Source organism: Eumetopias jubatus, unplaced genomic scaffold, assembly GCF_037043125.1.
Source record: "Eumetopias jubatus isolate StellerSeaLion01/CBP00866 unplaced genomic scaffold, mEumJub1_p1.0 scaffold_11, whole genome shotgun sequence".
NCBI lineage: Eukaryota > Metazoa > Chordata > Mammalia > Carnivora > Otariidae > Eumetopias > Eumetopias jubatus.
This window is the reverse complement of record NW_028274817.1, coordinates 40,482,449-40,497,819: the sequence shown is the minus strand read 5'-3', so window position 1 is coordinate 40,497,819 and position 15,371 is coordinate 40,482,449. Positions and strand designations below refer to the sequence as shown.

General features: G+C 37.5%; 1 protein-coding gene across 4 annotated transcripts in view; it reads left to right on the top strand.

The window, feature by feature from the left end:
- Positions 1 to 600: 600 nt before the first annotated feature.
- The window catches only part of NRK (Nik related kinase), a 148,080-nt gene continuing 133,309 nt past the window's right edge, over positions 601 to 15,371 (top strand). For all 4 annotated transcript variants that reach the window (XM_088028956.1, XM_088028958.1, XM_088028957.1 and 1 more), the window contains exons 1-2: positions 601 to 657; positions 8,745 to 8,810. In XM_088028956.1, coding sequence (XP_087885082.1) covers positions 601 to 657; positions 8,745 to 8,810 — 123 coding nt within the window. The remainder of the gene's footprint in view (positions 658 to 8,744; positions 8,811 to 15,371) is intronic.

Here is a 15,371-nt window from a genome sequence, read left to right as displayed (position 1 = left end):
GGCAGCTGCCTCGAAAAAGTTTCCTGTGGAACACTCGCCAGCCGGGGCGGGGGCGGCGGGCGCAGCGGTGGATGTGGGAGGGGGCGTGCAGGCGGGGGAGGCCGCACGGGGCCGGATAGCAAACCGTTATAGTCCTTCAGCACCTCCCTCGGACAGTGCTCCCCCCCGCCCCAGCCCGCCTCCCCGCCGCGCTGCTGCCCACCTGGCGACGTGACGCTGCACCAATCCTCTTCGAGCTGCTCCCGGGGGGGCCTCCCCTCCTTGTACCGCCCCCCTCCCCACCCTGAAAGAGGCGCACCCTGCCGGAGCAGACACTGCGCTCTTGCCCGTGGAGCACCCCTCTAAACTTCTTGGTCTCCAGGACAGACGCTCAGGCTCGTCTCTCGCCTTAGCCAAACTTGCTTTCCCGCCTCTCAAACTCCAACTTCCCTCCACTCCTAACTCTTTCCCTCCACTTTCCCCTCCTCTATCTCCCAAGCCACAAACCCCAGTCCCCTGTTCCTTTCCCCGTCCTCTCCCTTTTCAACTTCTTGTCCGAATCCACCTCAGACTACCCGAGCGTGCCTAACTCAGTCGCCCGCTTTCGATCGGCTCGAAGCCATGGCGGGACCTGGGGGTTGGAGGGACAAGGAAGTCACGGATCTGGGCCACTTGCCGGTGAGTAGAGGACGCCCATCGCCTCCGAAGTGCTCTCTTCTGCGGGTTCTGAGCACTGGGGTAGGAGAGGGATATCCACAAGCTGGGCTAGGACAGGACTTCGACGGGGCCGCGGGTGCGGGAAGGGACCCTGGAGCCGGCTTGCCGAAAAGGCGCCCCCCAGGCACCCGGGCCACGCCAAACTCATGAAAAGGCGAAGGGACGGGGGTGGGGGAGAGAGAAGAGGTGGCAGTGGGGTGGTGCGGGCCCTAAACTACGGGACATTTTCTAAATGTGGCCCGTTTTGTCTAGCGGTGCTCGGGTACCTGTTCTTGCGGGGCTCGAGGAGAGGCCAAAGAGCACGACGACGCGTGGCTTCCTGAGAGCACTCTTCCCTGTCACCCAGCCGCCCTGTCGTTTGCTTCTTTTGCCAAAGGAGATGCCCACTCCCGGAGTTACCTTTAGCTCTAGGGGACAGCGGGCTAGAAAATTAAAATGTTGGAGTCTCACTTCTCTCACTTTATAATGGCGCTTTCTAAAACCTTATTCTGCCAGGGCACTGTTCCCGATTTAGTATGGCAGGAGCAAAAGCACTCGACGCCGCTTGGGGAAGAAGTGGATTCTGCACACCCCAATTTAAAAAAGAAAATATTGCGCTCACTAACTAACCAGAATTAACTTTTTCTTATGGTTTTCGTTTGTGGATTCTCTTTTTTCTGAATGCCCAGCTTTCCTCCAGAATTGTAATTGATTGGTGAGCTATTATCACTGTCGTTATTAGTAGACTTATCATTTTAGCAGTGGCGTTTATTTCATTGGCATCTGGTTTCTGGCAGATACTGGATCCCACCCAGCTCCGTTCTTTAAGTTCCCTTTTTAGATTGGCATTTCACTCGCACCCTCTCTTGAATGCAAAGGGCCCCTGGACTCTGAAAGGGAATAAGCATGCACCGTGCTGGAATGATCGCCAGGCAACTATAGTTCAGGGCAGTGGCCTGCTTGCTTTGGGAAAAGCTAAATATTAACCTTGAGGTTATAGGACTATTCAAAGTCGCGGTGCTTTAATTTTACACATATTTGGCATTTAAAGACTGTGTTCTTGATGAAGGCAGACACCTGTCCTTATCAAAAATGGGGCATTCCCCAAGCCTCACCTATATAATTTTACACTAGAATGGTGTAGAGGAGGAAGTGATGCACGTGGGTAACATTTCAGCAAATTGTGCTCAGCCTTACAAAAAAGGAACTTCAATATTGACATGTTAAATTGCATATATTAGCATTGTTGTTATTGATACAGCTTTATAAAATAAATCTACAAACTTTTTAAAAGTTAAATATTTTTTCACCTTGCATATGTAAGATTTCTGGGATGTGAAGGCCTCAATTGGTGGTTTCCTTTCTGAGCAGAATTTTCATATTTCTACTAGGTTTACTGCCAGGTAAAAATGTAAAACTGATGAATAAAATGTTACCACCCATCTCCAACAGTCTCTATGTAGGGTGGGGGAAAGAAGAAAAAAAGCAAACTAGGGCAAATATGTGAAACCACAAATAAGCAAACTGAAATAACCATTTTTTTTCTAAAATTGACTAAAGAGGGGAATGGGAAAGACCTCATAGAAATGATAGAGCAGGGAATTCCAAACCCAAGGGGGAAAAAGTTTTATTGCCACAAAAAAATGGGGGGAAATGGCCCAGACTAACTGACCCGGTCATGGCCCTGGGACATAAGAACTTGGTGAGAGCTGAGGAGATAAGGGGAAAGGCTGCAATCTTTACACTGCAATTCAGTGGGATATTAGTTTTCTGGGGTTTTGCAGGGGTGTGGAGGGGAGAAAGATGAGGTTGGTTTTTAATGTAGGAATAGGGAGAAAACAAAATTTCACAAAACTCTCATTAAGTCCTCAGCTTCGAACAATTTCTAAATTTATTATGCGGGATTTCATTGTGGAGGTCTTCACCATAGCAAATTATGCATATTTGAAAAAATTATGCCTAATTCTCCCCTCTCCCCAAACATCCAGGTCTAAACCCTAAGAAATCTAGCAGAAGTGTAGTACTCCCTTTAGAATTTCCTTACGGTCAAAATTTTAGAGATGCAAAAAGTTCATGTTGCTTTGGTCACTGAGATATATTTTAATGATTTGAGATTTCTTTGCATTTGACTAATTTCCTGAGTTTCTGAGGAAGTAAAAGAAAATGAAGAGGTCAAAAGACATCGAAGTTAGATCTTTGGAAGTTTGCATTTTGATGCAAAGTAGATGATAAAGCAAATAAATCTGCTTATGGTGGGATCTCTTATGATAATTATCTTCAATATAATTATTCTCATAATATATGAAGGTCAGAAAGTTGGCATCAATCAACACCAAATATACCAATTTGGCAAGAGCCAGATAATGAAGGTAGATTCAGACTTTGGTGTTTCACACTGAGCAAAAAATAATTTTGCAGATTTTAAAATAATTAAATATGGGTTTAGTTTAAGATTGATATATTATGTCCTTTGTGGGGCTGGCCAGCTAAATGACCACAAGGCAAGGACCCTTGAGAGTGGTCAGCCTTGGCTGTGCAAATTTGGATTTAAAGAAAGTGGCGGAAGGTTATTTGGTATTTTTGTTATTAGATAGATATTATTTTTAAACCTAAAATAGTAAGCAAGAGTGAAGGCTAGGGAAGCAAAAGAGGGGGGAGGGAATTGTTTAACCTTTTTTGCATAATTCCTTAAAGTTAGAGACATAAAATAAGAGAGCCAACATAGGAACCAGGAAATGACAGGCCAGCTATATTTAATTAAGAGGTCACTGTAATTATTTTCTGATTTGCTATTGAATAAATACCTCCTACAGGTGACAAAACAAAACAAAAAATGTACAGATATTTGTGGTTTGTGCTTTCTTTTTGAAAATAAACTTGCAAAGCCTTATTTCTTTATGTATATCTGGGGGGGTGTGTTTGTGCACACACATATATAGTATTATTTTCACCTTGCTTGCCAGCAATACCTGGGTGTGTGTGTGTGTCTCCCTCCCCCCCATATATACACATATATATATTAGTGTGTATATATATACTAATATATATAAAATTAATATTATATATATATATTAATTTTTCCCCTAGTATGCCTATGTTACTCAATCCTTGGGACTGGAAACTATTTCTTCATCTCCAAATCTGGCATTTCTTTCACTACGATAGTCCCCTTTGACTTCTGTGCCCAGTATGGTAATGACATTCCTCATGGCTGTGGCCTTGGTATTTGACACTGCCATGTGTAGTCCTAATCTATATTGGGGTCAGGATTAGACAGGCCTGGAGGACAGTAGTGGCAGAGGTGATCTGAAATAGCACATGATCCAAAAACTATATTTGAATTACATTAGGTTTATATTTAAATATAACTGTCAGCTCTCCCAGTCTTCCACCACCCAGACCAAGCCCGCTTTCCATACTCAGTCATAAGAACCTTCCCACTTTACCAAGTACCTTAGCCCCCTGTTTTGAAGCAGTTTTACCTTCTAGTCCACAAATATTGAAACTTTCAGCATGTCCTCCATTATGTATTTCAAGTGGTACTTCAATCTATTTTCTCAGTCTTTTTTTACCCAATTTCTAGAGCAGTGGGTTTTATATTAGTGACATGGTACTTCAACATGACATGGAACTTCAATCTATTTTCTCAGTCTTTTTTTACCCAATTTCTAGAGCAGTGGGTTTTATATTAGTGCACAAGAATAATGCACAAGAATCATTTGGGGGATCTTGGGACCCATCTTCAGAAATTCTGATTTCGTAATTCTATGGTAGGGACAAGGCATCTGTATTTTATTAAGATTATTTTATTCTTAATTAATCTCTAAACCTAACGTGGGGTTTGAATTTACAACCCCAAGATCAAGAGTTGCATGCTGCTCCAACTCAGCCAGCCAGCTGCCCCAAGTAATCTGTATTTTAAACAAGATTCCCCAGATGATTCTCAAGTAGGGAGAGTCTCTACAGTCCACAGTTTGAGAAACACTGGTCTTTGAGGAAGAGATTTTTCCTTTCTATGGTTTCCACTTGAATTGTGAAGCCCATTCTTCTAACTATCTCTGAAACTCACTCTGGCACTTACTGTGTTATATATGTCATTTTTAGGTTTTTCTCTTCATAAACTTTTCATAAAATCTCTATTTCTAATATTTAAAACAAAAAAAGAAAAGCCTCTGCTATTCCTTCTAGGTGCTGTGCAATCTTTTCCCTTCCTTTAGCTGTCTGAATAATGGCTTATGTTCCCTGGTTCTCTTTCTTTATTGCCCTAAATCTAAAATGTATTGCTATCTATATTGACCATTTATCAGTTCCCTTTTGTTCTTAATTTCTGCTATATTTGGTTCTGTTGATAAGCCTCTGCTTTTGAGTCTCCTCCATGACCAGTAAACACTGCCTTCTAGTGGTTCTTTTTCTTCCTGTTACCCCCCACCCCTATCCTTAATAAAATTGTCCATCAAGGTACTTATTCCTCCCCCGCTCCTTGAATTCAGAAGACAGAAACAACTCCTGAAAATTTTGGGTTTCAGGGAATAACCAGACTAAGACTTTTAAGTTGCAGGAGATATTTTAGATACCTAGAAAGTATAACTAAGTGTAAAGTGTTTGCCCAGCATTTTATGGTTCAAAAATGTTTTAAGACTTAGAATTTTCATAATTTCCTTTGAGAAAGGCTTTTATAAAGTAGGGTTTCTTGTTTACTGACCATTTTTAACTAAATAGAACACCAAAGCATATGAAACTGCCAAATAATCTTCAAATTATTGTAGCAGGCATAGTTATAAAGACCTTTCCTCTGCTGGTTTTCTTATCTCAGAGTGGCAGGGCAGAGAAGAGGACCAAGTAATTATGGAGACCCCTCTGATGTGGACTTTTTAATTTCACAGATACCAAGAAAAAAAAAGATTCTTTTTCAATGTTTCCTTCATTGGGATCCCAGAATAAACTTTCTCTATCATTCAGTGATAGAGAATTGAGTACTCAGATTACTCAGAAATTGAGTAATAGTACCCTACTAATAACTAGCACAGTTCCTCTCCCCTTGTTTCCCAGTCTGAAAATCATTTAGTCTTGAAAGATACTAGTGTGGAGATGGGGAACAAAAATATTACATAAAACTAAGGAAAAAAGTACTCTTAGTAAAGATGAATACTAAATTGAGCTGCCTCTAAGAACAGAAGAAATTTTTTTATAACATTCTTTTTTTAAATGTGAGCATGAGGAGAATTACGATGTTTTGGTCATTTGTGACCAAGAAAACATTTCCAAACAACAAACAATGAATACAGATAAAATAAGGCCTCCAAGAATTCCACAGGTATTTCATTATCCCTGTCCATTTCTTTGGTGTTTTTTTGTTCTAGTAATTAAATACCTGAGTTCAAATTATGAGTAAAGTATTATACTTTTGAAGGCTAGAAAAAGGCTTAAAGACATTTAGGACTTTTGTGCTCAGAGATTCAGAAATATAGTTGTTCATATAATATAGTAATTCTCTAATATGAGGTATTTTATTCAGCTAAAATGTAGCCTTCACTATAACAAAGAATGGATTACCGATAGGAATCAGCTAATACATTTGATTCTTTTGACACGTGGCCAGAGGTTGTTCCTCCAGAATTAATAATGTCTAATATAAATCCCTTAATAATATCCTTCAAAGAAATATGCTAAAGTGATAAAGTCTTTAAGCCAAACCTTAGCAACTCCTTTGTTGGTTAACTTTTCTCCCATAAATTTTTCAATGAGTTACAATAACAATGATATGCTTAATATCAAGACCACTGTAACAATTTATTTTTATTTTTCTTAAATTCTCAAAATTATCAGTTTAAATAACTTATATTTTCATTGGGAGTATGTTCCCTGAACTATTTGGTTATAATAATAGAGTGCATATTGTGACGTTGATTTTGATGATGACTTTAAGAAAGTAGGCTGCTGTTTCTCTAACAGTGTTCATATCAAATCCAATTGGGATTTTAGGACATTAGAATCTGATTTTTTTCCTATAGAATTTTAAAGCCAGAAAATAGCCTAACAGAAAACCTTCATTTTATATGTGTGAAAACTAAGTCCCAGAAAGAGTAAATAACTTCTCCAGAGTCATATAGTTAATTAATAGTAGAGCTGGGGCTAAACCTCCAGTCTCCTGACTCTGTCCAGTTGAATACTTATTGACTGAAGTAATCCCAGAGCTGTGTCATTTTCCTATGACAGTTTTGTTAGATTACACATATGCCGTCACAGTTTTAAGAAATCCATTATTTCATTCATATACATTGCATACCCTCAATAGTTTTTCTGTTTAGCTCACATTTGTCACAATGATAAAAATGTTTTCAAACAAGGTTAAACGAAGTTTGTGTTTATAGAATGTGCCTTCTATATAAGGCATGTGAATCTCTAAGGATTTGCCAATGATCCTACCACTTTGTGTATAAACTGGCATCTACTTGTACCTCATTTTGGTTTTGCTAATATAGCAAAATAAGCTGCTAAACTAAAAGTTTAAGTAGTGATAACATTCAAGAAACCATGTTTTGTGGTGAATAAGAAAGGGATATCCATAGTAAAGGTATAGAGGCAATGTTTAAGAATGCATATGGAAATCTTAGGAATCTGTCCATAAACATGTTTATTTGTCTCCTATGACGCCACTTTCAGGGTTAAGATACAGAAAATGTCATCAGGGAATTTGTGCCATGAAAAGGTATTCAGCTGATGCAAAAATTAACTTGAAAATAAACAAACCCCCCAGCTGTCTAGTTAAAAAAAAAAACTGCTGTGTTTTAATGCCAAGCTCTTGCTTTGTTATTCATATATATTTTTTTAATTTTTAAAGAAAATCTGATTTTATTGACTTATCGTGGTTCAAGACACTGTGCGTATTCTTTTGGGGGGGCACTAAAGATTTATTTATTTATTTGTTTGTTTGTTTATTGAAGTATAATTAACATACAGTGTTATGTTAGTTCCAGGTGTACAATATAGTGATTCAACAATTCTATATATCACTGAGTGCTCATCACGATAAGTGTACTCTTTTTTTTAAAGATTTTATTTATTCATTCATGAGAGACAGAGGGATAGAGAGAGAGAGAGAGAGAGAAGCAGAGGGAGAAGCAGGCTCCCAAGGAGCAGGGAGCCCGATACGGGACTCGATCCCAGGACCCTGGGATCATGACCTGAGCCGAAGGCAGACGCTTAACCATCTGAGCCACCCAGGCCCCCAACGATAAGTGTACTCTTAATCCCCTTCACCTACTTTACTTATCCCCCCCCGACACTGCCCTTCTGATAACCATCTGTTTGTTCTCTGTATTTAAGTCTGTTTTTTTGTTTGTCTCTTTTTTTCTTTTTGTTCATTTGTTTTGTTTCTTAAGTTCCATATATGAGTGATATTATATGGTATTTGTCTTTCTCTCTCTGACTTATTTCACTTAGCATGATACTCTCTGGGTCCATCCATGTTGCAAATGGTAAGATCTCATTCTTTTTCATGGCTGAGTAATATGCTCATTGTGTGTGTGTGTGTGTGTGTGTGTGTGTGTGTGTGTGTGTATTCACACACCACATCTTTTGTTATTCACATTTAGAGGTGATATTTTTTTCTCAAGAATTACTGTTATGTAAATAAACTGTCCAGACTTTGTATCCAATATCTCTACTCATCATTGCTGTAGGCTAAACTTTCTGCCTGTCTGGTTAGTACTCAAAAATAAATTTTAAAAGAATATGTCAATTCCAAGTAGATAAATTTATTTCTATTTCAATAATTGTTCTAATTGCATTATGAATATGCTTCAACTAGACATAATTGTATGCATTTTACAGGTTTGTAATAATTTGTTATACAACTGCTTAATGTTCATGTCATTGTTTCTTTTCCATAAATGACTATACTCTGTCCAGGAAAATTGTGACATGTTTATTCATTTGGTAAATGACACTTAGGTTCCTCCTGTGGAAATTCTAAAGAAGCAAGGCAGATTGGAGATACAATTATAGATAGTTGAATACTTGCCTACTTTTCCAAGAAGATTGACAATTTTTGTTCTACATTTTTGCAGGATCCAACTGGAATATTCTCACTGGATAAAACCATTGGCCTTGGTACTTATGGCAGGATCTATTTGGTAAGTGGAGTTAGATTATGTATTGGTTCTTCATTTTCTAATAACAATGATTGCAAGTGAAAACCCTACATTGCAGAAAAAATAATGACAAAAGCATTTCACTCTGAGAGATAAATCAAATTAAGATAGCTCAGTGATATCTGTGAGAAATTATTACAGAAGTAATGGATTGGAAATCTATGGTGAACCAACAGACCAAACATAAAATCTAAAAATTATTAGCAGAAAATTAATAAAATAATCAACAGAAAAGGGAATTAATTAAAATAAGATATACCTAAATAAAAATATCATTTGTTTTACGTTATACATCCATACCATTCAAATTACATTCAACCTTTAAATGAATATTACAAAAATGAACATTTCCACATTTTATATCATACTGTGTGTATGTGTGTGCACATGTGTGTGACAGAGTTAGCGAAATAATCTAACAAGAAAAACTCTGCATTTATTTAATGATTATTTATTACACACAAAGTATGTGCTGAGCACTGTCATAGTCTCTGGAGATGAAGTGATGACCAAAACAGATGATCTCTGTTCTTCCAGGGCTTATGGTCTAGAAATGTGTAAGTGATTAAATATGTGTATGTGTTTGGGAAGGACTGGGAGAGGCACATATACTACATATGTAAGCATACAAATAACTGTATATTTGCAGCTATAATATATTCCTTGTGTGGTTGTTGAGGACAATGTTGATGCATTCTAGGTAAAGCAGGGATACTGTTGAAGGCTGGCTTGGAGATGGGGTTACTTTAAAGGCCCTATCACCTTCATCACCTTCCCCCACTCTCTAGTATGGGGATTAGACATTTTCTCAGTCTTTTATGAGGTTCTGTACAAATGCAGTGTTCCTTTTCCCCAAGCCTGTCCCTCAAAAACCAAATCACTCTCTCTAGGCTGATCTTTACTGTAGACTAACCACAGGTCCTCTACACTGGGTTGTATAGAGGTGTCCTGGTATAGGTCCAGTGGAAGGGGCTTCTCTGTAGTTTAGATAAGGTTGCCCTCTGCTTGCCAAGCCTTGTACCTTTAGGTTGCATCTGCCTAGAAGGGGCTTTAAAAAAAAGTCATGTACCTAAGTTGGGGTAGGGGAGATCTTTAAAATTTGCACAAAAGTACCTATAGCACCAAAGCTGAGTAGTAAACGTAGCATTGTGGAAGGTTCCTAAAAGCAGAAAGAACCCGTGAGTATAGGGAACAGAGAGAATGCCAATATTCATGACAATTTTTATTTTTTATTTTTATTTTCTTGGGGGGTACTATTTATTTTTTTATTTTATGTTAATGACCATACATTACATCATTAGTTTTTGATGTAGTGTTCCATGATTCATTGTTTGTGTATAACACCCAGTGCTCCATTCAGTACGTGCCCTCTTTAATACCCATCACCAGGCTAACCCATCCTTCCACCCCCCTCCCCTCCAGAACCCTCAGTTTGTTTCTCAGAGTCCATAGTCTCTCATGGTTCGTCTGCTCCTCCAATTCCCCCCCCCCCGCTTCATTTTTCCTTTCCTGCTATCTTCTTTTTTTTTAAATATATAATGTATTATTTGTTTCAGAGGTACAGGTCTGTGATTCAACAGTCTTACACAATTCACAGCGCTCACCATAGCCATGACACTTTTTTAAAACCATTTTGATTTTACCTTTTAACAGAATCAATAAGCTATAGACAGTGATGTGATACAAATACAAATATGTTGTTTATGCTACCTCACATGCGTTTCAGGCTGAATGATTAGTTAACAATTGTGTGATGTAGGTGAATTTTGCCACCATATACCTAGATACATACACCTACATACATAGAAGTTCTTCTTCACTTCTTTATTATATTTACAATCTCTATGACTTCATACCCATTTTAAATCCTGAGGAGTGTGTGTGTGTGTGTGTGTTTAAGTGTGCGTGTGTGCTTCTGTATTTTTTATTTGAAGGAATACAGCTTGCTCCATCACCAGATTTTAGGAATAGAAACAGTCATATGAGGTAAAAAGCAAAGGTAAGGTTAGCTAACACAAGAAGATGGTTTTTCATCGTCAGTCATCAGAACTGTGGTGCCATAAAAAGAAGAAAAGTCAAGAGGGTAAAAGGTGAGTTGTGCATGGTAATTCCTTTTTTTAAAACTAGGGTTTATTGAGGTATAGTTTACATTTGATAAAATTTTCTCTTTTAAATATACAATTCTATGAGTTTGGACTAGTCATGTAGTCATTTAGTCATGTAACTATCACCAGAATCAAAATTTTTCCAGCATACGTTTTAAAATACACAGTATACCTTCAATTAGTATTCTTCAAGTAATACTTCACTGTGTGCTGACCCAGCTTGTGTAGTATGGCTATATTTGTTATATATTTTACCTTTATGTGTGATATAAACCCACAATACTATTACTTTGTTCCCTATACTCGATACTATTGCTTTTTATTTAGTTAATTATCTTTTAGAGCAATTAAAAAGAAGACAAAATTATTTTTTATTCATTTGAATCCATTTCTGGAATTTTAGTTTCTTTGGGCAAATCCAAGTTTCTATACTTCTTAAGCCTGAAGAATTTTCTCTAATGTTACATATAGTGCAGGGCTTCTGGTAATGAATTCTCCGCCTCGGTTTGTGTAAAAATCCCTCACTTCTTCATTTTTGAAATATATTTACATTGGATATAGAATTTTATATTGATACTTTATATTTTCCTTTCAGCACTTTAAAAATACCACTCTTTTGTCTTCTAGCTTGCATGGTTTCTGAAGTCTACTGTCATTCGTATCTTTGCTCCTTTGTATTTTTCTTCTTACTGATTTTAAGACTTTTCTCTTTAACTTTGTTTTTTAGCCATTTAAATACGAAATGTCTAGGGTTTTTGTTTTGTTGTGTGTGTGTGTGTGTGTGTGTGTGTGTGTGTGTGTGTGTGTGTGTGTCTTTGGTGGGCTATTTATCATCCTTGGGGTTCTCTGAACTTCTTGGATATGTAATTTGACATATTTTATTTTGGGTGGGAAATTCTTGACCTTTATCTCTTCAATTTTTTTTTTTGCTTTGTTCTCTTTCTTCTCCTTGTGGGAAACCGATTTTATATTTGTTACGCCCTTTGATATTAACTCACAGCTCTTGGATTCGCAATTCTGTTTCTTATGTGTGTGTGTATGTGTTCATATGTTTATTTGCTTTCATTCTCTTTCCTCTTTGAGTTTCACTTTGGAACCATTATTTCCTATCTTCAGTTTTACTGAGTCCTTTCTCAACTTTTTTGAGCCAACTGATGAGACTGTCAAAGGCATTTTTTAGCTCTTTTACTGTTTTTCATTTCTAGCATTTTCACTTGACTTTTATAGTTAACATCACTGCTGAAATCTCCACTTGTTCATGCATGTTTTCCATATGTTTCACTAAAACCTTTCACATATTATTTATAGTTGTGTTAAATTTCCTGTCTCATACTTTGAATATCCAAGTCATCTCTAAGGCTGGTTATATTGATTGCTTTGTCTCTTGAGAGTGAGCTTTTTTTTTTTTTTTTGCTCGATTATTTGTTTCTCAAAATGTTTGTTTGAATGCCAGACATTGCTGGTAGAACAGTAGAGATTGAAGTAAATAGTATTTATGCCTTGAAATAGGCACTCTTCTTCTTCTAGGTCATCAATATGGGAGGTTGAGTTAATCTAATAAGATGAGCTATGTTTGGGTTATGTTGTTGCTATGGTTACCCTCAGTTCATCACCAGGTTCAAGTTCCTCTGTTACCATGTGCTTAGCATGGTGGTGGGGTTCTCCATTTTCCTGCTCTACCCTCAGCTTTGGACCTTCCCTGTGCATCGGTGCTTCAAAGAGATTCTTCATGCTCCTGTGCCTCCCTAATGGTATGGTGGTATTGCTTCTTATTAAGCGCTTGTTAGTCTGGGACAGGGAGGAGTTCTCTGTTTTCTTTTTTTTTTTCCTTTTTTTTTTTTTTAATTTGAGTACTCCGTTTTCTTGATTCAGCCTCAGCCTTAAGCAGATCCTGTGCCTCTGGGTCATGGAAGTGGGACTTTCTTAGTTATTCTTTCCCTCTGCTAGTGGTAGGATATTTCTTACCGGTCTGGGCCCAGGACTAATTTCTGCCCCTTCCCAGAAGTGGAGGAATTATTATTATTATTTTTTACATTTCCCCAGCTGCAGTAGGTCTTCCTCTATACCCTGCGGGGAACAGTTTGCTGCCTTTCCCTTAAAGCTCAGGGCTCTTATTCTTTAGGGAGAAAAGAATTGGACATGGTTTCATGCTTTTCCTACTGCAATGGCTTTTGCTCTCTACTAGGTCAGTACTGTAAATCCATGGAGAAAAGCCTGTGAGTGTGTATAAATTCCTCTTATATCTATGGCTCCCAAGGGTATTGTACTCTCAGGCTAGCCCATACCTGGCCTTTAGCAGTTCTTTAAAAATTTAGCTGAATTCTTCATACCACCTTCTATGATGACTTTGCCTTTCCCCTGCAGCCACAGGCAAGCCTGTGCTCATGTTCCATCTCTCCTTGCAGATGTTTATCTTTCTTCAGACATCAGGCTAGGTGGTTGCCTTGAGACCTCTCTCTGGGTTCAGTAAAAGTTATGATTTTGTAGATTATTCAGCTTTTTCTTGTTGCTAGGGTAGGGGTGGCACTCTTTCCAGCTTTCCACATTCTCATTGAGAGCCAGAAGTCCATGCTAATTCCTTTTAACTGAATCTTCATGAAGCACCTACCATATGCTAGGTCCTGTATACATTTGTAATTCCTAAGAATTTTTTTTGTATTATCATATACCTTTTATTTTATTATGTTATGTTAATCACCATACATTACATCGTTAGCTTTTGATGTAGTGTTCCATGATTCATTGTTTGTGTATAACATTTTATATGTACCTATTCAGATCCAGAGATAGAGAACACTTTCCACCATCAGATCTTCAAAGCAGAAAGCTCTGTGTTACAGAAGATAGATGATTACAGATGCTTTACTTACATTAGACATATTTTCCTTTGTCACTCATCGATGTGACCTCTTTTTCTCTACCTCAAATTAATTTCCTTATGTAAAAAGTCTTGGGATGGTGTTACTGTAAATCAATACCTCCTTCATGGAAAATAATCTTGAGTATATAGAAAATGCTTTTAAAATATTCATACTTTTTATGCTAGTAGTTCCACTTCTGGAAATCTATGATAAACACCGAAAATGTAGAAAAAGCATAAAGATTTATTTTAGCAGAAAAGTAACAGAAAAGGTTTTCCTTTGGAACCAGGCAGACTTGATTCAGTACTTACTTGGCCATTAATTGGCTATGACCTTAAGCAAGTCACTTAACCTTTGAGTATACATTTCCTTATTTATAAAATGGGACTAATAACACCTTATAAGATTTGATAAAATTTAAAAACAGTGTATTGCTGTTGCTATTATTTGTAAAAGACAAATTCAGCAAAATCCTAAATAGTATAAAATAAGATGAAGTAAATAACTACTCAGTCAATTTCATTGCTCTGAAAAGCCGTTTATGAAGATATCTAGCACCATAGAACTATCTTTAATATGTTAAGCAAAGTGTGCCATATTATTATATGTACACTCTGATTACAGCTATGTTTAAAAAACATGCATGTGAAAAATGGTAAATAGCTAGAATAGTGAGATAATGCATGTAATTTTCTATTTCATATTTTTTTCTATTCTATATTTCTAATGTTTGTAATGTTATATTATTTAGGTAAAAAACATACATATTTGTGTATATGTATTAAATATATACATGTGTATGTATGTATTAGACAGTAACAAATGCTGTATAAATACCCTGTACAACAAAATGGAAGCATGATACCATTCAAAATTAGTGTCAGAGTGAGTCATAGAGTCCTTTGCTTTTTCAGTGCTGCCAACCACATCCCCTGCTGGTGTTTGTTTTGGTTAAGGTCTCTCCAATGTCTTCCAGCTTGTTTCCAAGGCCTTGTTCTCTGGCAGGTTTCCAGCTGTCTGCTGAGGTCTGTGCACATTGAAATGAAGGCTGAGTTGCACGCTCCACATTGTAGCCCTTTTACTTTCCTGCTTTTTCTTCTAATTAGATGCCTATCTTTCTACACTCTCCCACCTCCTGCCAGTATAAACCTCACTTAAAATAGTGGGTTTTATTTTTCTTTCTCTTTTTCAGGAGAAAGTACTGTTCTTCCCTTTTCCCCCTAGTAGAGTCATAAAATGTAGTTTTCTCTTCACCTTTAGCTGCTAGTCTCATAGCTTATGAGTTGTCACTTGATGTAGAGGAATATTTAGAATTTTCCCATGTGAGACCATATTAGTAAAAAGAAGGTAGGTTAGAACTTGTTTTTTAAAGGTACTATTAGAAAAATAAACAATTTCCCAAAGAGCAATGTACACAGAGAGACCACAGTTATTTTATGAAATATTAAGAAGGAGACCAAGAACCTTTAGGGTAGCATAGTGGGTGGCAAACTGACTCTTCCACTAACTGGCACTATACATGTAACTTGACTTTTCTGGGCTAATTTCCTCAACTATAAAATAAATGTGTTAGACTA